This window comes from Petromyzon marinus, chromosome 27 (assembly GCF_048934315.1).
Source record: "Petromyzon marinus isolate PM22_M1 ecotype Great Lakes invasive population chromosome 27, UKy_Petmar_22M1.pri1.0, whole genome shotgun sequence".
Taxonomy (NCBI): Eukaryota; Metazoa; Chordata; class Hyperoartia; order Petromyzontiformes; family Petromyzontidae; genus Petromyzon; species Petromyzon marinus.
The window spans coordinates 6943846-6970708 of record NC_133693.1 but is presented as its reverse complement, the minus strand read 5'-3'; the positions used below and the strand labels follow the sequence as shown (position 1 = coordinate 6970708).

The 26863-nt window shown below is 48.5% G+C and overlaps 1 protein-coding gene across 4 annotated transcripts in view; it reads right to left on the bottom strand.

Annotated features, from left to right (window-relative positions):
* Nucleotides 1-26863, bottom strand: part of LOC116946592 (ornithine decarboxylase-like) — a 36803-nt gene that overhangs the window by 3492 nt on the left and 6448 nt on the right. For 2 of the 4 annotated variants that reach the window (XM_076070062.1, XM_076070063.1), the window contains exons 2-11: nt 24882-24989; nt 14632-14711; nt 12583-12756; nt 10514-10686; nt 9843-9977; nt 8720-8801; nt 7625-7711; nt 5930-6086; nt 4575-4678; nt 2069-2283 (exon numbers count right to left, since the gene is read on the bottom strand). In XM_076070062.1, coding sequence (XP_075926177.1) covers nt 2069-2283; nt 4575-4678; nt 5930-6086; nt 7625-7711; nt 8720-8801; nt 9843-9977; nt 10514-10686; nt 12583-12756; nt 14632-14711; nt 24882-24989 — 1315 coding nt within the window. The other 2 variants (XM_076070064.1, XM_032961649.2) reach the window with 2 other exon arrangements.

The following is a 26863-nucleotide window of genomic DNA, read 5'->3' as shown; positions in this document are numbered from 1 at the left end:
CTCACACGCATACACACGGACATGTGCCCACACACACAGCAAGTGCTGCTAGCGAGCGTCTATTAAGGCCAGAACTACACATCTTATTTTATATTTATATAGTTCCTTAGTCCAAGGCGCCTTACAGAGATTAAAAAGCAGTAACAAAAATAGAGTGATGGCAAGGGACGTGCAAGGGCCGTGGAATGAGTGACTGTCACAGAGGGCATGGAGGGAGGTCACAAATGCACAGGAGAGGGATGGGATGGAGTGGAGGGGTGAGGGGAGGGAAGAGGAAGGGAATGGGCAATGGAGAAGAGGTGGAGCTTTAAGAGAGGAGTGAAAGGAGGATAAGGAGGGGGACTGATTAATGTGCAGGGGAAGCTTATTCATGAGGGGGTTGTACGGCAGGTACCATGCCTGGCCCTCATGATTTCACTGCTGGTCATGTTCACACACTGCACACAGTAACATTGAGTTGACATCGGAGGGGCCTAGGTCCCGTTCATGCCCCTGATGTAAGCCGTGGCCAGGAATCAAACTCAGGCCACCATATTTGTAGCGCAATGTTATTAACAAATAAGCCTCTACTCCTTATATAAATACAATGATCCCCTTATAGCCTGTAACAGACTGTTCGGGCAAGTGATGTTAGCAGTAGCAAGCATTTATGAAGGCTGGCACGGCACAAGACGGGGTGAGTGGTCAGCACCATGCCTAACCGCATTTGCCTCCTTATTGGCAATGCTTAAACATCGCACAAGGTACTCATTTGAGGCTGAGTCGACCTAGGGGAGGCCCAGTACCGGTTTAAATATTTCCCATTCTTATTGGTCATGAGCGGGTTAGTAGTGCAGCATGCTCACTGGTGCACTACCGCTCCCGATACACAGATGCGTGTACACACATCCATCATCTCCACTTGCTCAGTGCCACCTAACCATACCCGCTCAACACCATCCATCAAAACCACCAGACCACCTAGCAGTACCATACACCACTTATTTATGAAACATATTCAAGACCATCTATCACTGCCAACAGACCAATGGATGCTCGCACTAGACCATCTAGAGAGACCAAGTGACCCTATCATTTCAAGACAGTCACATCATTGCCACAAAACATCCGTCACTGCAATTCAATCAACTTCCCCACTCATTCCTCTTAAATGCATTCCTAACTTCTCACAATGTATTGATTAATTTGATATGGCCAATAAAGAGAAACTTTTCGAGATTGAGCTCGATGTGATTTAGCCATTCAATTGCTTTATCTGACAGATGGTGAATTTCCGATACACACTGGCGGAGTCAGTGGGGGGGGGGGGGGGGGGGGGGTAGGGTGGCACGTGCCCTCCAATGATTCGATCGAAATCCCTAATTTCGATCGGATCATTGGGGTTTATTAGTCATAAATCAGCATTTTGCGACCCCCACTGCCACTGTGTAGCATATTATTATGTGACAAGGACTATATGAGATGATAGAACAATATTCTGAGTCCATAATTGGCAGTAAGTAACGGCAAAGCAGTTATAAGTGACTCAGAATTGTGCGCAGTCCACGACTTCCCTGAAGGCATCAACACCTTCAGCGAGCGCGATGCCGATCACACAACGCGGTTCGAATTCGACCCTCAATCGATGGCTACGCCATCGCTGCACACGCGTCAAATAAAAAGCAAGGGACAAGTCCTTACTTACTAACAACTCCTCTATCATTTTTCATTGCTGGAGGGGTTGCCCCCCCTACCTGAAAATCCTAGCTCCGCCATTGCCGATACACCACCTTCAGAATGATCTATGGGACAGTGCGAAGTTCTATAGTCTGTTGTTTGGTGTTCGTAGCTAAAGTCGCACACAGGAGTGTTTTGTTTTCCACTCGTAAATAACATATATTATACTACTTAAGATACTACTAAACATTATTACACAACTAAAAATTAACCAAGACCACCAACTCCACCCATTCACCCAAAACTAGACCATCCACGGACGACTTAATCCTATCTACTTAGAGCCACCTGTCAGCAATATTGACTTCGCCTAACCCTGTCTGCTCAACAGTGCCCATCTGCCCAGCCTCACCACTCAGCGTCGCCGATCATGTAGTGGATGTTGGGCAACGGGAATCCGTTGAACCCTGAGCTGAGGGTTAGAGTGTACGCGCCCATGTTGCGGAACAGCAGCCAGTCGCCCACGTGCAGCTCCAACAACTGTGTCCGCTCCATCACGCAGTCCAGCCCATCGCAAGTGGGGCCCCACACCGACGACTCAAACACCGGCTCCTCTGGATCCACGCGCTGCACAGCAGAGAGAAAGGAAGACGCAGCGGTAAAGCGCGAAAGAGTGGCCATGAACACGAGGGGTTGGGTGGGCGCAGAGCTTTCACACATGTTTTGATACCGTACACAAATTCCTTGAGAATGATTGGCCTGCATCAGGGACACCGTATTTCGTGGCTTCGTCTCACCAGTGATCGCCCAAAGGCAACCAAAAGGTGAACAGTACAAGGACAATGCAAACGCCAAAAAATGTATAGCCCAGGTGAAGCAGTTATATGAATAGGAGCCTTTTGCTCGTATCAAGTATATTCATATTTTACCACAAGTACATGTTGTTAATTTTGATTTGATGCTTTGTAATAAGTGTCTCTTTGGTGTTTGAACAGCTTAACAGCGTATTCATACCAGAAAGGACAAAAGGGTCCCACACATACTTATAAAAAAATGTTATTGGCACTGCAGTGATAACTTCATGAAAGTGGTTCAATGTTACTGTGCAAATTTGTATTCTAGATGACTGTAAGAGAGTGACAGGAGGCTGCTTGAGAATGTATGAAGTGCACGGACAATGTATGAGGACCTCTGTGTGAAGTGAATTTGCAGAAGTGGGAAGCAGGTTGTGCGCCCTGGCATGTGTCATGGCCCTTTAAACAAATCCCACCGGCGTTCCTGATGTCAAATCGACGTCTCCGTGCGGTGTTGTGACCTGTTAAAAGTTACTGACCCGCCTAATACTGAAGATCTGTGAAAAAGAGCTTCATAGCTCATTGGAAACCCCCACTTTCGCTAAAATACAGATTCTGATTCTGAAACAAACGTCGGCGTTATACAGGCAAAACAGTGCTACACGGACACTGTGGGGCCCATTCAGCGTAGTACAGCAAGTCCCCGCTGAAGCGAATTTGTGATAAGTCACAAGAGTGATTTTCCCATAAGGAATAACGGTAAAGGTGGGGGTGTCGTTCCAGCGACAAACGGAGCCGACGTTAAGCGAGGAATACTACAGTACCAGCTCCCAGCATGACTGAATAACGCTGCCAACATCCACGAGTAGTATATTCCGTGCTAGACTCTCGTAGCGAGTAGTCCATCACGCGCTAGACTCGTGTTATAGCGAGTAGTCCGTCACGCGCTAGACTCGTGTTATAGCGAGTAGTCCGTCACACGCTAGACTCACGTTATAGAGAGTAGTCCGTCACACGCTAGACTCACGTTATAGCGAGTAGTCCGTCACACGCTTCACTCGCGTTATAGTGAGTAGTCCGTCACACGCTAGACTCGCGTTATAGCGAGTAGTCCGTCACACGCTAGACTCGCGTTATAGCGAGTAGTCCGTCACACGCTATACTCGTGTTATAGCGAGTAGTCCGTCACACGCTAGACTCACGTTATAGCGAGTAGTCCGTCACATGCTAGACTCTCGTTATAGTGAGTAGTCTATCACATGCTAGACTCGTGTTATAGCGAGTAGTCTGTCACGCACTAGACTCGCGTTATAGCGAGTAGTCCGTCACACGCTACACTCACGTTATAGTGAGTAGTCCGTCACACGCTAGACTCACGTTATAGAGAGTAGTCCGTTACACGCTTCACTCGTGTTATAGTGAGTAGTCCGTCACACACTAGACTCACGTTATAGCGAGTAGTCTGTCATGTACTAGACTCGCGTTATAGCGAGTAGTCCGTCACACGCTTCACTCGCGTTATAGCGAGTAGTCCGTCACACGCTAGACTCATGTTATAGAGAGTAGTCCGTCACACGCTAGACTCACGTTATAGAGAGTAGTCCGTCACACGCTAGACTCGCGTTATAGCGAGTAGTCTGTCACACGCTAGACTCACGTTAAAGTGAGTAGTCTGTCACACGCTTCACTCGCGTTATAGCGAGTAGTCCGTCACGCGCTAGACTCACGTTATAGTGAGTAGTCTGTCACACGCTAGACTCACGTTATAGTGAGTAGTCCGTCACACGCTAGACTCACGTTATAGTGAGTAGTCTGTCACACGCTTCACTCGCGTTATAGCGAGTAGTCCGTCACGCGCTAGACTCACGTTATAGTGAGTAGTCTGTCACACGCTAGACTCACGTTATAGTGAGTAGTCTGTCACACGCTAGACTCACGTTATAGTGAGTAGTCCGTTACGCACTAGACTCGCTTAATAGCGAGTAGTCCGTCACACGCTAGACTCGTGTTATAGCGGACACGGCGCGCACTAAACGAAAAAGGTTCCACAAATGATACACCACGTTAAAGCGACAATGCGCGGTGTGTACGCCATTTTACAAATTATTTAATATTCTCAATTACCTTCAATGCAACTGGGGGAGTGAATTTCTCTTTGAAGAACACAAAATTAAACGATCCAAAGTTGCCATCGTTTATGTAGTACATGTGCACTGGTTGCCCCTCACCTGTGGCAGAGGTAAGAACAGAACAAAATCTCTTTCTTATTACAATACAATCACAGTACAATCACAATACATTTACGATGCAATCACAATTCAATTAAAATACAATTACGATACAATGAGAACATCCTTTTCTTCTCCATCCCCCCAGCAGGGTTCACGGTAGAGAGCTTCTGTAACTTTGTCATTTTTGTTACTCGTTTTTCACTAAATTCGGGAAACTTTTCGTATCATGAAGACATTATTGACGTCGAAACTATTCAAATGCGAATGTACGTAATAGTTTTTGTAAGATAATTTGGTTTATTTACATTATATTTCAAAATATGATATTTTGTTCATCAACCCTTGCTGCCGTGTCTGTCTGCTGACCGAGTCGCCCTCGAAATAGATCTGTGTAGCTCAATGGGTGATTGACTCGGATAATGAACTCCTGATTCCCACAATCACAACACAGTAACAGTACAATGTCAACTTATACACCATCTAAAATGCCACTGTGATTCGGTGTAATCGGACAAACCAAACGACGGGACAGTCTCGTAAGGAGTGAGTCTCGCTTGAACGCATGGGAACCCGAACGAGTCTTCAGACCAGATGTAATCACAGCCACAAGGGAGCAGCATTGCCAAGGTTGATGAAATATAAGAATAGGTTTTACCCTCTGCATTAACCATACATACATATTTGTGGAAAAACTGTTCGCCTTTTGGCGTTCTCTGGTCTAAAACTGGCGTGACAAGGCAAGACCGTCTCTGGTGCAGGCCAATCAGTTTCAAACACAATGCATATATTATTAGAGCATGTTTATTTGCATGTTCACCACAAGTTCGTGTGGTTAATGCAGACTTGATTCCTTGGAAAAGGTTTCTATTTGTTGTTTGAACATCTTAACACCTCCTGTTTCATTGCCTGAGAGGGTAAAATGTCTTATTTTTCATAATTTTTAGATACTAGCAAAAAGGTCCTATAGATATTTACAAGGTTAAAAGGGAGAGAATTCCAGACAACAGCAGCTGCAACAGAAAAACAGCGGCCTCCCTACGGATGAAAGCTTCCAATGCCACAAGGTACGTTTTCCGTTGTGCAAGTCCAACAGAACATTCCAGAAGTAGGTATATAACCGCATGCCGGTGCAATCGTATCTCAATTAAATTGATTTACAATGGCATTCACTGGCTAACATGCTCTGGGAATGACATTAAACTCCGCGGCTCCCACCCACCCCCCCCATCCTGCTGCCTATGCCCACACCGTCGGCCAGCGGATTGACGAACGTCTTCTTGGCGATGACGTTTGTGGCCAGGGTGAGCGCAGACATGACGTAGTAGCGGCCGGGTTCGCTGATGATGTTCACGCCGCAGCCCGCGGGGAAATGTGTGTCCAGTGCAGAGTTCACGACGGCCGCGATCTGAGAAGTCGGATTTGCGAAGACACGTGCGTGGCAGCAGTGCTGAATCAACGTCACCTTTATGAGTGTGCAAAGAGTGCATTTATACAGGGCCACCAGTTCCAAAGTGTTTTTCTGTCTCTATGTATGCCTCACACTCGATGCAACTCTGTGTTTTTACTTATCTCAAAGTTTTGATGTTTCTCGCTATGTGCCTTTGTTTTTCTCTCTCTACGTTTGTCTCTATGCTTCTGTCTCTCCGTGTCTATCTATGGTCCAGCTAGGTCCTTTAACCTCATCCGTACAAGGCCCCAACACTGCACTGCAGTATCTATCACACGGCAACCGGGCATATATTGATACACAGATTAATTGATGAGCATCAATTTTTACATTCAAAATACACGCAGAAAATTGTCCACGTGAGAATCAATGATTTTCAATTCATAGATGGTATATGTAATGGGTTTGTGGCACCTGGAGCCACTAAAGGCACTACTTTCACTCCCAATATAAACATATCATAATACATATTTTTTATAATAATGGGCTTGAATATTTTAAATTCATGCAAATTCATGGAACCACAAAAGTTAATGCTGCAAGGTTCAAAACATGTGCTTTGAGGTGGCTTGGTGGATCCGAGGTCAAAGAGCCATTGATGAGTTCATGGACTCAGCCAGGGTCATTATCAGTGACTGCAAAACATCATTCACATTTCGTTTTAACCTTATTTGGCTGAAATGCAGCTGCGAGAATTAAAATATAGGTTTGACCTTTACGTGACAAACACCGATCTCACTGAAGAGTGTGTGCGAAACTGTGACCTTGTGATGTTGGTCACCCACCACCTTGTGTGCTTTGCCTGCCTTGATACGTACTCACTAACAGCACTTGTCCCGACAGTCTGTTGTTGAAGGCTATACGGGGGAGCAGTGTCTCTTGTGTAAAGATGAAGAGGCCACTTGGCAGGGGTTTTAAGAAGTTCTGAGAAAATCTCTTGATGCACAGCTGCTGCCAGACACTCAAGAGTCGCACAACAGTGTGTGACATGATGTTGACAGCATATCAGGGGAAATTATTGCGGGCTTATTTTTTAGACGTATATATAAACGATGTAATATTTATTTACAGATCAAATCGCTCCACGGTTATGATGAATGAAAATGCTTGAGAAGTTCACGTTCATACCTGACGCAAGGACATTTCAGATAAGCTAAACGTAGATAAGTCATGGCAAGCATTTCATCCTGATTAAATTGCAAACGTTTGCTCTCTGGGTGTGACAAAACATCGATTCCCTCTCCGGCTTACAATATGTGCGTTGACTCACGCATGTCAGAATCGACGCTGTCTGCAATGTGTTGATGTCACTTGTGCAGCCACTAGAGGCAATGTATGGTGCGAAAAGAAGCTCAACGTACAGAGGAGCTACAAATCAGTGCAAATATCTAAACAGAATTATTGTTTAATTGAACTGCGACCCGAAATAAAAAAAAAATGTCATCGAATCGCCGTGGGAGGTGATGTGGAGTCATTCCACTCCTACTAACACTGACCTCCTCAAATGTAATTTTGGACTCTCCATTATGACCTGGGAAGCCTCCTCCAATGTCCAGAAGAGTCAGGCTCAATCCCAGTTCAGCCTGGAAACAGTGTTGCAGCGGAGGCAGAGTTAACAATGCCTCTCCAAATATTGACAACCGCATATCGCTATAATTGTATACGTATTAAAAAGTGTAAAAAAATCAGTCATTAATGATAAAAAAGTAAGCACTTGTGGTATTCATACCATTATTAAAGCACAACGGCTATCGTGAAGGCACTATGCTCCAAGGGTCATGGGCACCATGGTTGTGAGATGTTAACTCCCTCGCCTGTTATGCAGGGGATTGTGGTTTGATCCCAACCCTGACGATGCCTGTATATTTGGAGTTTGAATGTTCTCCTCGTGGTCGTGTAAGATTTTTCTCCGGGTCTTCCGTTTTTTTCCCCTCTATATTTAAAAACGTGCGCCTAGAGCATTTGGCTGCTTTTCATTTTTTTATGATAAGCCACTTCATTGGGCCATAACGTGCGGCCAGGTCACTTCTGAAAAACATCTATCACTCAGTGGGCCTTACCTGGTAACATAAAAAAAAAATTGTGCAGTTTAGTTTACTATGTTTCTGGAGGATGGAAGAGGTGGTGGACCAGTAACACTGGTTCGTGTAATGTGCTATAAATCCAGTGATACCCGAGTTGCAATCAAATAGAAACACAAAATGTGGGCGATGTTTTCCAGAGTGTACCCGCACGGGGTGTGAACTAGGATGAAGCAGATCCCTTCATGTGGCAGGATCACCAAGGAAGCATAATTCACGTGAATACATGAAGAGAGGGCACGTGGACAAGTGGGGCCAACGGACACATGGGTCAACCAATGGGAACGACTTGGCAAAAGCACTGACCAAAGAAGCACCGGTAAAAGAGACATGGGGAGGCAGCAGAGAGAGAGGCAAAAGAGGCCCAACAGGACTAGATCCTTGATTGTGTTGGAAGACAGAAGAGGCATTTCCATGGAGAGTTACAGAATCAGCACTTCAGACAATTGCATCAAAAATCTAAGTATCAAGCGATGGAGGGCGGCGGGGGGGGGGGGGGGTGTCACTTACAGCGTTGTTGAAAACCTGACGGGCATTTGCAATGGCCTCGGTATAGGCCACACCATCCTGGCAGCAGCTACCAACGTGGAAGCTGGTGAAGAAACACACACGACAAAACGTGCGGAGACAATGAGAATAAAACTGCCAAGCCAGTCCATTTTGTGATGCTTAACTCAAAAAGCGTACAATTGTGATGGCCCTCGACCCACGGTATTTTGTGGAATGGTGAGGACATGCTGAGTTGCGAAGGGATGAGCAGGGAGCATGTGACAGAGGGCGGCAAGATTGGCTGCGGTTGTTGCTGGGCAGGAGCAGGCTAAGGAACGCCCTGGACCGGATGGTGTTCATGCCAGGAATTCTGAGTGCACGTGCAAAAGGTGCGTGATTGAACAGAGCCTGTGAAACTCACGAACTCCAGCGGGTTTTTCAGTTTCACAAACCTCTATGTGATCCACCAACCCTTAAGAAATATGCAACACACCCAGTGTAACGCTACAGATGGATCCTCACTGATGAATGGAATATATCACCACTTCACACAGTGAACGCCAAAAGTTAATTTGGAGCAGGTTTAAGCAGCAGTGGTGGAACTCGGGTTAGGATCAGGGTTAAGGGTTGTGAAAGTGTTTAGTTGGCTATGAGGGTATGGTGTAGGGCTAGTATTTCTTGGGTAGTTTAGTTGTGTGTAGTGGGATGATCGAGGTTAGGGGTTGAGTTCATATTTTATTGGCTATTGTCTGGTTATCCAGTTAATAAGAAGTTTATTTTAATTAAACAGGGGACACTTCAAGGGACCCGCATAGCCTAATTTTCAAGAATTACCTGGGCCATTTGCCTGTCAGTAGGGTATGTTAATTGATATAATTCAATTTAATAATTTGTAGGGCCATTTTTTTCGGCAAACTGTGGATTACCATCGTGAACCTCTGCAACAACAAGCTGCGAACACGTGACCACTAGGCCATGTCACCTGGTTGGCTGGTTTGGTTAAGAGTTGAACTAGCAACGACTTAGCTAGTGTGCTCTCCACCGCAACAAGCCCGCTCCTCCCCCCACTGCCAAGGATGGCAACTTAACAGTTTGGTTCGCCTTTCACTTGCGCCATTCTCGTCGCCATTCGATGTAGACTCACCTGACCCCCACGACGAGCAGTCCCAGTCCCTGCGCCGTCTCCAGCAGCTGATGGCTCGACTCGACGCTGGCACCAAATTTCCGGCTCATCTTGTACACGGACTTGGAATCATCGGTGGCGATTCTCAGCACGAGCCTTTAGGGTTAGGGTTAGAGCGTGTGGGGGGGCATTAAACTAGCAGACAACTTATGTATTTGTGGACAAAAGTCAACAATACACTGTCATGGCCAGCGTTTGTTGATGCAACCTCATCTCACCTCTTTACTTTTGCTAAACCCTAAGTTGTCCTGATCAAGTCTTGGTACAAGTGTACTGATTTTAGCGCCAAAAGTGATATGGGTCTTGTCCACCCTGGTTATTAGGATTTGAAGAACCACCTCATTCTCTGACGGTAGAGTCGTGTCTTCCGGTCAGCTGATGTTAGAGAATCCTAACCTTGACATGAGAGCACCACTTTCACAATGTTCTGTTTGCAATGCCATCGCTGCCTCTGACAAAGAATGTTGTCAGCGAGCCTTCTACACTTCGCGTGGCCTCGGAGTGCACCCAGCCTGGCACAAGCGCCGTGGTGACATCACCGTCGCTCAGTGGCGAATGGCAGCTGCTGCTGCTGCTGCCGTCCATCCATGAGAGAAATAAATAAATGAGCTTTTCCCTCCGTTTGCGTTCACCTGGCGTTGGGGTTGACGCGGGCGATCTTGTGCAGCTCGGCATCGTTGTCGAAAGTCATGAGGTCGACGCCGTGCTCGGCCGCGTAGCGCACGTGCGACGCTTGCTTGCAGGGGTTCGCGTAGATGATGCGGTCAGCGCTCACGCCGAGGCTCTGCACCAGCGCTATCTCCGCCTGTTGCGACACGGACACACACACACGCACACGATGACCGTGATTGTGAAAAGGAACAGGCTTTACCCTCTCTGTGGGTTGAGATTTTTCAAACATTAAAGGGGCATCTATTGCAGGGCATCAAGTCTGCATTAACCCAACGTGCTTGTGGTAAAAAAATGCAGGCCGTTTCAAGTGTGGGCCAATCCGTTTCAAGGACAATGCACACATTATCCAAGCATGTTTGTTTGCATGTCCATATACACAAAAGACAAAGATCCCCCGTCTAGCCTTAGCAGACTGGAGGAGCAAGTGCTGTTGGTGAGGAGCACCTATGTAAGCCAGCACGGTACACGAGGAGGCGGTTGGCCAGAAAACACGCCCAGCTGCCATTATCTCCTTAGTGGCGATGTTTACACACCGCACCAGGTACTCATTTGAGTCACATATACACCAACCAATACCCGCCATTCACCACTAAGTGATGGTGACATCACAATGGCGCCTGTGCCAGGCTAGGTGCACTTTTAGGCCACTTGAAGTGTCGAAGGCTCGCTGACAGGAGGTCTCGGGACAGACCCAGGTGCCATGGGTTGGCTGACTGAGATGACTGGGTAGATCCACCACCTGTACCCCCTACTCTGCCAACTTGCTTCATTTTAGCTGCTCGGTGCTCCGTTTGTTGTTGTGAGCATCGTTCCTCTGCCCTCCATTGTTGCTGGAAGTTTGAGTGCCTCCAACTGCCCAGTAGCGTCCTTCACGAGCCTCCCCAAATAGGCCGATCTTGAAACTTCTTGTACCAGTCGTCGGCAAATCTACCCAGCTGCACATCCTCCTGTACCACATCAGTTTAGCTCTTCTCCAGCCCATGTCGTGCCTGTTTAGCCCCCTCTATGCGGCCAAACAGAAGCTGCTTGGGCATGCAGTGGCTGGGCATGCGGGCTACATGACCCAGCCAATGTAGCCTTGTCTGCCGGAGGATCTCACAGATGGAAATGTGTCCAAATCTTTCAAGTATTTATGAGCTCGTCTCACAATCCAGCCTGGTTAAACCCAGGATGGATGGTAGACATGCCAGCCTGAATGCTTATAACCAGCGCAGGTGTTTCATTAGATGGGTCCACGTGTCACAAGCACAGAGAAGGGGGGCATGACTTTGGCTGAGAAGACCCGAAGTTTTGTGCGGAGCGACAGACCAGGTATCTTCCACACAGCATTGCACAGCCGATGAAAAGATAATGCTGCCCCCGACTGATTCGGAGTGAGACCTTTGCTATAAAACCGGAGCTGGTCATAAGCACCCTGCCCAGGTATGGGAAACTCTCCACTCTCTCCACAACTGCTCAATGGGCAATAGGGAGCTGAGGGGGTGGAGTGTTTGGTGGCACACAATACCCAGGCAGGTGCTTAATTTTGCTGGGGCTGATGGTAAGACCCCACCTCTTAGTGGCATGCCCCAGGTTCAGCAGCAGCGCCTCCAACTCCTCCTCTGAGTGAGCAGCAATCACCAGACCATCAGCATACATAACATAGTTGACTAATAGGGAGCCATCGCTCGACCGCACCTGGGAACCGACCAGCCTCCCGTTGTTTCTGTACCAGATGGAAATTCCTCCGGTACAGCCATGGAAAGCTTCTCGAACAACTCTCAAAGACCTCGCACACACAATGACCATTCACACTCATACAAACTGCACTCAGTGATCACACAAACAACACATTTTGCTTCTCTCGTTCATGCCATTCAATTACTCAAGCCCAGGTGCCTGCATCATGACCCACTCGGTTATTAAAGTCACCCCCACCACGATTACCCCATCTCTGCGGTCACTTTAGCCAGAAACTGGGACAGGTCATAGAAGGCATCTGAACACAGAACACACGCACACACTGATCTCACACAAACACTGAAGGCACCTTGCTGGCGCAGTCAAAGCCAGTGCCCAGCGTGGCGAGGGTTTGTACGATGGTCTGAGTGTTGTTGCACTTGACGGCGTAGAAGGGCCGCACACGTGGAAGGGCGCCGAGCCAGCGCAGGTGCTTCCTCACGATGTCCCCCAGGTCCACCACGTAGAAGGCATCCTTCTCATCCTGGCAGGCGCGCACAGAGATAAGCAACGTGGACGACGTACATACACAGCCGAGATGGATGGGCTGATGCGGCACAGCAGGGCATGTGCATTCGTACTTCATGCAGCGCTCGCTTGTTAATTCCACCCTTAATCATGGTTCTCAAACATCCAATGATAGAGGGAAGTGCGTCTGTCGAGAACGAAGCAGAGGGAAACGTTGAGTTTGAGTGGAAAGGTAAAACGGTGTTAGATGGGCTTGATACCAGTGAGAGTGCGTTTGCAGTAGGTCGACATTGTGGTGTAAATGCGTCGACTAGGAGGTCGATTATTAAAAATGCGAATGCAATCAAGGAGTGTTGCAGCTAGCGCTACTCCGTCCCCCCCCCCCCCCCCCAGTGCAAAATAACAAACTGTGTGGCGTTGTTATCAAACACCTTCATCTGCCGTGGAGGCATCCTCCTGAATTCCTCACCGTCGCCGCTGCCTCCATCATCGTCGAATCATCATCACCATCAAATATAATTAAAATATATATATTGTTCTTTATAATAAATTATTTATTGTAGTCATTGTTATAAAACATTTACCATTTCTCCCCCTATGTTCACTTGTACCGGGAATGTAACCCCCATTTTTCCCGTTATACTTGCCTATCCCGACCTAATTGGTCACCCGTGCCCTTTTTAATCTCAACGTTCATCTTACAAAGTCCCATCACAAGGGAGAAACACAAAGACAAACGCTTTTTTTGCCCGTATTGAAACAGCTGTACGCCGTATGGACCTGCAAAGTAAATGTACCTGTACACGAATACGGGGTAAACCGTGTGGGTTTGCCAGTTATGCGAATTCTACATTCGCGAATACACTGCACGTGGCCTCATTGTGCAACGAGCCAAGCACAAGCGCCGCGGTGACGTCCCTGCCACAATGCTCTACTTTCTCAGCAGCAGCAGCTACTGCTGCTGCTGAGAAAGTAGAGCATTGTGTGTGGGCATCTATGTTCTGTATTCTTGGGTGCGGTAGCATAGCGGTTAGCGCGCTGCGCTACGAACCCCGGCGACCCGATTTCGATTGCCGCTCACGGTCAACACCTTCCCCTAGGTCTACTCAGCCTCAAAGTACGTGGTGTGTGAACATCACCACTGGGGAGACGAAGGTGGCCGGGCGTGGTGTTGTCCCACCCACCCCCTCGTGTGCCGTGCCGGCCTTCAAAGGCGCTCGCTAACAGCACTTGCCCCAATAGTCTGATCAAGCTATACGGTGGATCTTTATGGACTGTATGTTGAACTTATTTTGCACCGTACGTAGCCAACCGTGCTAATCGGAGGTGCTGGAGGTATTCGTGTGTTACACACATTTCCATAATTCCCACATATTAATAGACTGTAGGGGCCGGTGCTCTAAGCAAGCACCTAGAAATGTATCCTACAAAACTATAACTTTTTTATGTCACCAGGTAAGGCCCACTGAGCTATATAGCTCTTTTTCAGAAGCGACTTCGCCACAAATGATAGCCCAATGAAGCGGCGTTTCACGTGGAAATGTATATCAGCCAAATACTCTAAACGCGTGTTTCTAAATGTTGAGGGAAACCGGAGGAATCGGAGAGAAATCCACGTTATCACGGTGAGAGACACGCAAACTCCAAATATGCAGGTGTCAGGGTTCGGATCGAACCCACGACCTCCCGTGTACCAAGCAAGGTAATTGACATCTCGCCACCGTGGATAAATCCAATACCACGCCCGGCCAGCTTAATCTACCAAGCACTGATGTTTGCACGCTACATCAAGTACTCATTTAAGGCGAAGTCAACCGCGGGTTTTCTCCTGGTGGCACTTGTGATATGCATCGTGGCCAGGATGGTAAGCATTGCGTGGTTCTGGTCTTACCGCGTATTCTCCTTTGCTGAGCGATCTCAACACCTCCTCTGCTTTAACATCATCATCAAAAACCAGCAGCTCACTCTCTTCTGAGGAACAGCAGAATCATCATCGGTCAGCAGCAGGGCAGAAGTAGCAGCAGCCGAAGAATAATAATGCATATAATCAACGAGTGTCATCATCAGCGGCAGCAGCATCAGTAATAGCAGCAGTTGAAACATCAAAGGGATCAGTGTGGTGCCACGCCAGCGAAGCCACTCCGTGGGTGCCGTACCTGCGGCGGGGGGCTCCAGCAACGAAGCCACCCGGCTTCCGTCACAGCGCTTCCCCCACCACTCCCCGCATGAACACAAAGATCCCCCGTATAGCCTTAACAGACTGTAGGGGCAAGTGCTGTTAGCGAGCACCTATGAAGGCCGGAACGGCACACGAGGGGGTGGGTGGCCAGCACCACGCCCGACCGCCTTTGTCTCCCTAGTGGCAATGTTTACACACCGCACCATGTACTCATTTGAGGCTGAGTCGACCTAGGGGAGGCCCGGGACCGGTTCGGATAATCGTCACTGGTGTTGGCCGTGAGCGGGAATCGAACCCGGGTCGCCAGGTTCATAGCGCAGCGCGCTAACCGCTACACTATCGCTCCCCAAACACACCCACATGAGGGGAGGTCACCTGGCCAGCAGGTTTTCACCCAGAAGCCCCCTTATGGGACGAAAACTTCACGGTTTCCTGCGACCAGGGGATCGCGCGACCTCCCCCGAGGCTGGCGTGCACCGCGGCGCCGTGACCTGAGCAGTAATCACATGGTCACCACGGGGGATGCTGAAGCCACCGCGGGTAGAAAGCATCCACACTCGACACTGGTCAGCAGGTGGGTAGGGGGGTGGGGCAGAGTAGCGAGCGACAAGAAGGCAAGGGGGGGCCCTCGTCTCCGCACCACGTGTGCAGGGACCTCGCCCTGGCACCACGTGTGTTGGGGGGTAGCGGTGGAGGATCCCTCAGCCATGCACTTGGTTAAACAATGGAGGGCGGGCGTGGGAGAGGGGACTAGGCCGATTGGCCAAGAGCGAGAAATCCAAGACTCCGGATTGGACGAGAGGCCAGCGGGTTAGCGGCGCGTTGACTTTGATGTAAGGGAATAAAAAGGGATAGAGGTCAGGGAGCAAGCTCTCTTTTGCTCGGGGTCGTCTGGAGTGAGGGACCGAGGAGTGATCGTCCCCTGCTACTCGAACGTCCGTGAGACGGGTTGCAGAGCAGCCAGGTCCAGTTCCCAGCAAAAGCCACGCGCAGCCTCGCCTTTCCGCGACTTCCTCCACCTCGAGATCGGATCGTAAGTACGGGGTAGAGAGGTAAGGCCAAGTGGGGAATATCCGTTAAGGAGAGTGAATAGGGAGAGACAAGGCAAATTGGGTCCTAGACCGACGGGAGATAGGTTAGACCTGCCCTGCTGACCCACACTGACGTGGGTAGATTAAACTTCATTAAACGGAGAATAAATCGCCGGTAGACATTAAACCTTGTCGTGTTGTTTCTGCGAGTACGGAGAGGGGTGCACGGTGTCGTGAGCCTGCTCGCTGTGGTTTCCTGTGTTTGCGCACGGGTGTGTAATTTCACCACTCGACCTGGACCGACGACAGAAATGCGGAGCAACATCCATCCTTTGTTCGCTGCAACGCGGTTCCTTTACTTTGACTTTGCAAATAACATATTTAACAAGTAGAACGTGTTGTCTATATTCTTGGTTCTTTCGGTAAAGTCACATAGAAGGGAAACAATAAAATAATAAAAATATAAAACAATATTTATTTTAAGTTGTGCATTTTGATGTGACGTCACGTTTTTCAAACCCCCCCATCGTCACACCCCCCCCCCCCCCTAGGTGCGTGACGTAATTTATGGACGGCCCCTATGTATAATAAAGGTCTTTGGGTTAGATCCAGAATAGTGAAGTAATACACCTGCTTCCGGTCTTACATAGAGCAGGACGACGTCATCACTGAACCGATCAGGTGCAGAGATGAGAGACGGAGGAGGGGGGGGGGGGGAAATTGTAATTATATAACAGATTAGTAATCAGTTAATTAGCATGTTTCCTCGATGAGGAATGCAGTTGTAACATATTTACTACTGTATATTTACTACTGTATATTTATTACTGTATATTTACTACTGTATATTTACCCAAGAATGTCGGTGTGTAACACGTGTGACGTCACTCCATGTCGACCAGCCCCCCTCATTAATAATCATGAACAGGTTACGTCCTCCACATGGACCCGCCCCTCATTAATAATCATGAGCAGGTGACATCCTTCAAATGGACACCCCCCCTCGATTAATAATAATTAGCAGGTGACATCACTCCACATGGAGGGGGCGAGGCGCCTCCTCCCCCCTCCTCGGCGTCAACTCACAACCCTCACTACAAAGGCAGAACCCTCACGTCACGCGATCTCCGTAACGCTGTTGAGACATCAAAGTAAAAAGGACGTCATGATGAACATGGGATTGTAACCTTTAAATGAAACAAGTCTGTGTCACCGCGCCCTTACAAATTGCACACGAATTGATGCAATTAATATCACGTCGCGGTCTGCTTTTCGCTTGCAAGTTTCAGATTTACTGCAATACACCCGTCCTTGGACGGGCAAAAGGCGAGTTATTTAATAATACGCTTCCAGGCCGCACTAAGCCTGTAGCTGTCAGAGCGGTCAAAATTATTTGTATTTCTCTACATTTCAATGGTTTCTTGAATTCGTCTCAGCCAGTAATAATTCGTTTTACACAACACTTCAACGTTATCAAATTCAGTTGAGTGTCCTTGTTGGCAAGCATGTTCTGCAACTGTTGACAGTTATGTTTGAGAGTATTTCATATTTATTTGTGTTCTTTTAGTCTTACACTAATGTTACATTCCGTCCGCCCAATATAGAATCTGCTACATAAGCAATTAAGTCGATACACACCTTCTGTTGATAACTTAGGCAATTAATCTTTAATACATGATACTAGTTTTTGAATTTTGTGTACCGTGCCAAATCTTACTCTGAATTTTTTGTTTTTCCAAAATTCTAACAGCAATACTGCCAATCGCTTTCAGCAGTATAGCTGTTCGGTATTGGTTTGGCATTCAATGCTCTGTTAATCTGAGCATTATTGTAGCCATTTAATCAAAGTGTAGTGAGTCCACCCTGTTACGTTCCTCTCCCAGAAGCGCCCCGATCGCCCCGCCTCTCCCGATGACGTCACCTCTCTCTACGTCACTTCTCTCTACATTACCTCGTGACGTCATCCTTATACCGTACCCTGAGATCGCGTGGCTATTTATACCCTCGGATCCCGTAAGTATCAGCTCTACATCACCTCCCCCTCCGAAGAAAAAGTCGTCCTCGACTAAACACAACCCGCGCAAATCCATGGGATTCGGGGTAATCCTGACGGTAGAGAAAAAAAAACACTTTTGTTGGTCGACAAACAAACAGCTTCGACTCGACCGTAGTCCTGAACTTTTTGCGCGTGTGTAAGTTGTGGAATACATGTGTGTACCGAACAGAATTTAAGACGGCAACAAAACGAATAACTGTAAGACAAGACGGTACACACAAGGGGTCAATCGGACCCCCCTCCCCCCAAACCGCGACATGCGAACAACCGACGAAAAACCTCCGGCGCGAAAAAAAGACTTGTCGTTTCTTCTTTCATCTGAGGTCCTTGTGGTCTTGCATGCGGTAGTTGCCTGTTGCTGTGGGAGCATCACGCGGGCCCTTGCCCGGATAACCGGGCCGTGTAGCTTGCGGCTCGGTCGGATGTTGCTTCGCCTCCTCGGTAACGGACGGCCTTGGGGAAGGAAGGCAACCGTCTTGAGGCTGGTTCGTCATGGCAAGTGACTTCCCTGATCTCGGCAGTGATGATGAAGGTGAAGTGAAGGGATGATGGTGTAGGCGTTCGCGGTAACCCGTTTTTTTTGGCCAATGCAGTTGTTGTTCTTCCGAGTGTAGTTGGTGCATCCGCGTTTCCGGTGTCTTGTGTGATGTGACATTAAATTAGTGCAACCGTAAATCGTACGGTTCCCTAACTAAAAATGTCCTCAAAGTCTTGTAAAAATGCCCGAAGGCCCCCTGACGCTGTGGATCGGACAAGTTAGGATCCTGCGATATCGTGGCTTCCAGCCAGGGCATAACATCCTCGCTCGCAGGATCAGTTGCATCCGTCATTACAGTGGTCCCTCGTTTATCGCGGAGGATACGTTCTAAAAATAACCCGCAATAGACGAAATCCGCGAAGTAATCAGCTTTATTTTTCACAATTATTATGCATGTTTTAAGGCCGTAAAACCCCTAACCACACACTTTTATACACTTTTCTCAGACAGGCATTAACATTTTCTCACATTTCTCTCTTACTTAAACACTCTCAAAGTTCAAATTTTTGCAGATTTAATAAAATAAGTACAATATTAGTAAATGAAACCAAAGATCAAAACCTGTTTTCAAGCCCAAACATGTTTGTAAATCTGGCTAGCCGAACGCATTCTGTACTCCCTTAGCTAATCAGGACGCAGAACACATGTGCGGTTCTCCCTTAGCCAATCAGGACGCCGAACACATGTGCGGTTCTCCCTTAGCCAATCAGGACGCCGAATACATGTGCGGTTCTCCCTTAGCCAATCAGGACGCCGAACACAATGCGCGTTCATACTGTACGCAGAAAAAAAAAGCATGCAAAATTACACTTAAAAAAATCCGCGAAACAGCGAGGCCGCGAAAGGTGAACCGCGTTATAGTGAGGGACAACTGTATTCCTGCCCGCACTTCTCCGCCCCCCTGCTGGCATGGTCCGCACATGTGCCGAGACCGTTCCCCCCATGTACAGTGAGGGGAAAAAAAAGTATTTGATCCCCTGCTGATTTTGCACGTTTGCCCACTGACAAAGAAATGATCAGTCTATAATTTTAATGGTAGGTTTATTTGAACAGTGAGAGACAGAATAACAGCAACAAAATCCAGAAAAACGCATGTCAAAAATGTTATGAATTGATTTGCATTTTAATGAGGGAGATAAGTATTTGACCCCCTCTGCAAAACATGACTTAGTACTTGGTGGCAAAACCCTTGTTGGCAATCACAGAGGTCAGACATTTCTTGTAGTTGGCCACCAGGTTTGCACACATCTGAGAAGGGATTTTGTCCCACTCCTCTTTGCAGATCTTCTCCAAATCATTAAGGTTTCGAGGTTGACGTTTGGCAACTCGAACCTTCAGCTCCTTCCACAGATTTTCTATGGGATTAAGGTCTGGAGACTGGCTAGGCCACTCCAGGACGTTAATGTGCTTCTTCTTGAGCCACTCCTTTGTTGCCTTGGCCGTGTGTTTTGGGTCATTGTCATGCTGGAATACCCATCCACGACCCATTTTCAATGCCCTGGCTGAGGGAAGGAGGTTCTCACCCAAGATTTGATGGTACATGGCCCCGTCCATCATCCCTTTGATGCAGTGAAGTTGTCCTGTCCCCTTAGCAGAAAAACACCCCCAAAGCATAATGTTTCCACCTCCATGTTTGACGGTGGGGATGGTGTTCTTGGGGTCATAGGCAGCATTCCTCCTCCTCCAAACACGGCGAGTTGAGTTGATGCCAAAAAGCTCCATTTTGGTCTCATCTGACCACAACACTTTCACCCAGTTGTCCTCTGAATCTTTCAGATGTTCATTGGCAAACTTCAGACGGGCATGTATATGTGCTTTCTTGAGCAGGGGGACCTTGCGGGCGCTGCAGGATTTCAGTCCTTCAAGGCGTAGTGTGTTTCCAATTGTTTTCTTGGTGACTATGGTCCCAGCTGCCTTGAGATCATTGACAAGATCCTCCTGTGTAGTTCTGGGCTGATTCCTCACCATTCTCATGATCATTGCAACTCCACGAGGTGAGATCTTGCATGGAGCCCCAGGCCGAGGGAGATTGACAGTTCTTTTGTGTTTCTTCCATGTGCGAATAATCGCAGCAACTGTTGTCACCTTCTCACCAAGCTGCTTGGCAATGGTGTTGTAGCCCATTCCAGCCTTGTGTAGGTCTACAATCTTGTCCCTGACATCCTTGGAGAGCTCTTTGGTCTTGGCCATGGTGGAGAGTTTGGAATCTGATTGATTGATTGCTTCTGTGGACAGGTGTATTTTATACAGGTAACAAGCTGAGATTAGGAGCACTCCTTTTAAGAGTGTGCTCCTAATCTCAGCTCGTTACCTGTATAAAAGACACCTGGGAGCCAGAAATCTTTCTGATTGAGAGGGGGTCAAATACTTATTTCCCTCATTAAAATGCAAATCAATTTATAACATTTTTACATGTGTTTTTCTGGATTTTGTTGTTGTTATTCTGTCTCTCACTGTTCAAATAAACCTACCATTAAAATTATAGACTGATCATTTCTTTGTCAGTGGGCAAACGTACAAAATCAGCAGGGGATCAAATACTTTTTTTCCCTCCCTGTATAGTGACAGGTGTGGTTGCCGTGTTCAAAACTTGAATAAAAAATTTTGGTGGCGACATAGGATGGTAACCGCTCGTGCTAAGGCGTGTTGATCCATGATCGCCATGGGTGTGTCTGTCTAGTCGAGCCGTCATGAGTGGTGGGCGATATTGAAGCGGAATTAAGATTTGTGCTGCTGGAAGAACCGTGAGCGTCCCTTTCGTAACTGCCTGCACCTGAGCTGATGTCCGGGTACTGTTATCCGGACGCAAAAAATATAGACATTCCCCTGACGGAATTTCGATATACCCTTGGTCCATCACCATATTTATAGGAAGCTGGTTCAAATAGTCCGTCCCCAGCAAACAGGAAACCGTAAACGTGCTGGTACAGGACCGGATATAACTTGCTCTCCCACTCGAATTTGGGTCTCCAGCTGCACCATGCTTCTCCCATTTGCCTCTACGTATGATAATTGAATGGGACACAAGCACTGGGCCCTGTGGGGAAGCATATAAAAAACGTGCAGGGAGATAATATTCACCGACGCTCCCGTATCTACCAGCATCCGGAACTCAATTCTCCCCACCAAGCCTACCACCACCGACATCCCCGCTGAGGCTGCTACTTACCGTCCGTGTCAACTTGCGCCATTGAGTCCCCGAAGTCGGCCATCATTGTGGTGAAAAATCGCACGTGTACGAGGGTGACTGAGCGTCGGGAAGTGGCAGATGCATTGAAAGTCGGTGTGTGTGAGGTCTTCGATGGGAACTGCCGAGGTGTCTGGAGTGCCGCGACTCGCCTGCTGGTTGTACGTCGGGGTGGAGAGTGGTCATTGGTGTGAGCGTGGCCCTGGTGGGGCAGCATCAGTGCGACACCCGCATGCAATGTGGCCCGTGTGGCCATATCGGTGGCAGGTCACCGGGTCCCGGGTCCGGCTTGATGCTCCGAATCCCCGGGGCATCCAATGACGAGTGCTCTGGGCCGGTCCCCCGTATGTTCCCTTCACAGCTGCCAGCATCTCCTCCTCGGGCAGCTCCACATCCATATCTAGTTCGGCGTCTTCTCCCACATTCCATTTTCTCTGAACACCCTCCAGTCCTTGATGGGTTTATGGGTCTGCTATTTCCGCAACCACACGTTGTGGCCTCATCACCTTCTCATGGGCTCTTATGCTCTTCGCAATCCACAATGAGGTCTGCTTGTCCTCATCAGTGACTGGCAAAACTATTTTAAAGGCCTGTGCCAGCGCTAACAGTGCCCCTGCATCCAGGCCCGGGAAAGCAGCCTGTGCCAGGGACATGAGAGCGCTTCCGTAGGCCAAGGCTGATTCCCCTTCTTCCCACCAACGGTTTTGGAATCGTCTTTTTGCACTGGATCGCGGGTCAAAAATCTTAGCCATCTCTCAATATGCGGATTGCAAGGTGTTCCTTTTCTTTGCCAGTATGGAGGAATAAATAATCATAGCATCGTCGCTAAGGGCCGTGGGGAGAGCGTTCAGTGCATCGTGCTCCGTCCATTCTAAATAAGTGTACGCCACCTCAAATCGGCAAAGAAATGCTCCCCGGTCCCCTCCTTTAGCCACAAACTTATCAACGTGGCCTAACGTGCGTGGTCGATTGGCGCCCTCTTCACATCACCACTCTCATCCCCAGGTGGAATAAATTCCGAAGCCTGGGCCGCGGCTATCGCGGGCCCCTCTGACCGTTGCCTCAGCGCCTCCCCACGTGGCTCCAACGCTCTGCTGCTTAAGCTCGGAGTGGCCATTTCCTCTGGGCCTCATGAATTTTGCGCCATTTCTGTCCAATGGCAGTTAGCGGTGTCGGCCCCACTAAGGGAGATTCTCCCCCCTCCTGAGGGGAGCCTTCCCCGTCTCGTTGTGGTCCCGGTGCTGTCATTTGTGGTGCCATGCTCTCACCCGTTGACGGCGCTGGCTTCTCCGTCTCCGGCGCCATCGTCTCCATTGGTCCGTCCTGTGTGGCGACCACCCCGGCTGTCCCTGTTGCCCGTGGCGTCCCCACAGTAGGGCTTCCCGCTCGTGCGAGAGGAGAAGCCACTGCGGACGCCAAGGGTGGCGTCGCCGGGTGAGCAGCCACCCTGTCCTCCCGCGGCTGTTCGCAGGAGGAGTGTGACCACCTCTGTTAGTTGGTCGACCCGGTCCGCCAAGGGCCTTCTCTCGCGGGGTCGAGGGCCCTCCGATGTTAGTGTGCTGTGCTACTCACGGGTCATGGGCCTCCCCGAGGTCAACTCAGCCTCAAATGAGTACCTGGTTTGGTGTGTAAACATTGCCCAAGGGGAGACAAAGGCAGCCGGGTGTGGTGCTGGCCACTCACCCGCTCGTGTGCCATGCCGGCCTTCATATAGCTTGTTAAGGCTACAAGGGGGATCGTTGGAGTGTGTGTGTGTCTACTCATTGCGACCCTTCTGACAAGCAAGCCAGCATCAGGACTCAAGGTAAGTGAAAATAAAACAGATTTTGTTTCTATTTGTTACTTTATTTTGTGTTTTATTTACTATACAGTGTTTTATATGACTTTAACAGTGCTTCCCCTTTTTGTTGAACCGTAACACATTTCATAACATTGACCGTATGGGCATTTAAATGCAGTACATTTAGTTCGACTTACGAACAGGTCTCGGCAACGAATTATGCCCGTAAGTCGAGGACTCCCCATATGCACCTCCAGAAGGCAATATAGCCAATGGGTTGCGGAAAGAATACTTGTGTAGTGACATAGCGCAGTCTCTTGGACAGCAGTAGCAACTGCAGATGGGCACTTAGCGCACACGCCGCTGAGCATACACGCGGGTGTGCCGGCAGGGCAGAGGAACTGGAGCAAGGGTCATGATAGACCTCGTGCGGAAGCCCCTGGAACCCTATAGAGGGTTCGAGAAGGGAGGCGCGGCTAGGGCGGATTCAAGCCGCGCCGTGGGGAATATAAGCAGTGGAGAGCGAGAGCTCTGGGCTACCGCTTCTGGGATTGGACTCGTCTCATCGTCGCTGTCGTCATCGTCACCCTCGTCGCTACCGCCTTTGCCCGATCACTGCGCGGCCGGACAGTGATTGGCTGTCCTGGTCGACGCCGTCGGTGCAGTGTGGATAGGATCGTGTCTGGGACGGGGCGTGCGGCAGCAGGGTCGTGTGTGAGAGAGAGATGGGGCCCGAGTGGTGGCGTGAGCTTGGCAACAATGAATAAAGACGGTAGAGCGATGCCTTCTGCGACCACCTCGTCTCCGGCTGACTGTGTGTGCGATGCACGCCACCCGCATGCACGGGCGACACTACACTAGTATACTTTTTTTAAGTGCACAGACGAGTCGGGTATATTTATAAGACGGATATATGAATCATTTGGCGGGACCCCAGGGTCCCGCAAAAATCAGGTCAATAATTATTATTTTTCTTCAGTCCGCCCACACGGACGGCGATCAACACGATGGGCGCCACCCCACCGGCCAAACGCAAGCCCGGGCGTCCACCGCAGTCGCACGCGGCAACAACGCCCTCCGGTCAGCCGTCGATCCTCAGCTTCTTTGCCAAGGCGAGCCCGCCCCCGCAGTGAATTTAACGTGTTTATGTAATTTTTCAATTTTTTACGAAACTTAGTGCCCCGAGTAGCTCTCGACGAGGCCAATCGATTGACCACTAGTTTTGTTGTCGGTAAGGCAAGACTCGGTGTCGCTACGCGGTTTTTCCCACCCAGGGGCAGTGATGGGACCCCCGGGGTCCTGCCAATTGCTTCATTAGAAGAAGGCGTATTGTCTGCACATCTATGTTGTGGGGGTTATAGGAGGTGTACCTATGTTGGGCGCAGCTGTTCTCTCCCTTGCCGGCCACGTCTTCTGGGTTTCACACAGTTCACTCAGGTGTCTGCTCACTCCACGCACGTGTCTGTTGCATGCGTTTTCTGTCACACACGCACACACAAACGGCGAGTGAGACCTCCCCCGTTTAACGCGGTAGATGCGTTCCTGAAAAGTGCAATGTTAAGAGAAAACCGCGCTCAGCGAGAAATTGCTTTCTACTGAATTAGCCCACGGTGGGACAAAGAACTGAGGTGACGGTACGCCGCCGCATACTGTATCATTCCGCGTACCACATCGTACCGCTCAGCGGTGCAGCTCAAGAAAGTAGTTCGTCATAGACCATTCAGTAACCTAGATTTAAAGCTCTAACATTCAGAAACCGCCTTATAACGGGTTCGTGGCCAGCTGTTAGTTGCACGCTTGTAGGCTATCTGCACGCCAGGCTCGATCTGCAGCTGCAGTCGTCTGTGGCCACGCTTCTCATGCACGTTGCCTGTCAGCAGGGCTGCCTGCTTTGGGAGGTCTCCCGCTGTGCAGCGGCCTGATCCTTGCTCACTCTCAAACTCAGTCACTTGGCCAACAGAACTTTTCCAGCCTATCACTTGGACAACATTTCATGCACACTCGATATTGGTGTATAACTCAAATCTCCACTTAACTTCTCAAAACTCTTAGCTTAGTACAACTTCTCGAAGCCCTTGATGCTGTGACTGAATATATAAGGAAAAATGTAGAATAAAACTTTCAACGATATTTAAGAGTCTGTCAGCGAACTCAACACTTAGTGACACAGAGCCTTTGCCTCTGCAAGACTCAACACTTGTCTGGTTTTGAGTACCACTCGATCTGCCGTTGCAAGACTGGTTAATTACGAGGACCATACCCCGGAGTTTGCAGTTGCAAGACTGACTTGTATGATTTTGTGTGCTCTCCATATAGGATTTCTAGCTTATGTCATTAATTACTTAAGACACATTAAGATCCAACGTTCTCCTCTCACGTGGTGCATCCATCGGGTTAGCCTGAGTTCATCCCTGGTTTTGGCTCCGCAGGCATCCTGGCGCTTGATGCCATAACCCCTATTAAACTACCCTCCCTCCGGAGGTCATCCCAAGATTTGTGTGAGCTTTGTGTGAGCGCAGACCCACTTAATTACCCCGAGGTGTGGTGTGTGTCTGTAGCCTTGTTTATTGTAAAACGGCCTTCCTTTCTCTTTAAGTCGACTCATCCTCTAAATTAATTCCTGCTGCAGCATGCAATGACAGCCACTGGGAAGGCAAAGGTGGTCAGCCAGGCTCTGGTTATACCCCTGGAATACATATTATTTTGGTCGTGGAGAAGTGGCATAATTTGTATTATGTACATTTTTTGAATGATCCTTTGGTTCAATACCTCAATACACAACTTCCACAATACGCTATTAAGTTTATATGCTTAACTCAGTTATCATGGCACTTATGTATGGAATAGCTTCTTTGCCCGTCCTAGGACGGAAGCTGTAATATTTACGAAAAAATTGAGCACAGTATAATTGTATCTTGTGTAAATTTGATGGTAGTGAATCTTGCACAAAAGTATGCCATCAAACAGTTCACTGCATTTCACTGTAGCACTGTATTAATGGCAGTGAATATGGCACAAAACGAAGTCATAAAACAATTCACTGCAGTTCACTGAAGCACTGTATTAATGGCAGTGATTCTTGCACGAAACTATGTCATAAAACACCTAACTTCATGTCACTGTAGCACTATATAACTGACCTTCAATTTGTTCAAATTCACTGCTCTGATACTTTATTCTCTTCTGTTTTCGGTCGCTGTGGTTGAAATTAATTGGAAATCGATACAATATCTGAAAAATCACTGAGAAATCTCTGTTTTACCATAATGTAGAAGCATAAATTAGACTTACCTTTTGCCTTAAGTGCTGAATAAATAGAGACACAAAATCCACTTTTTTGCTGCGTAGAATT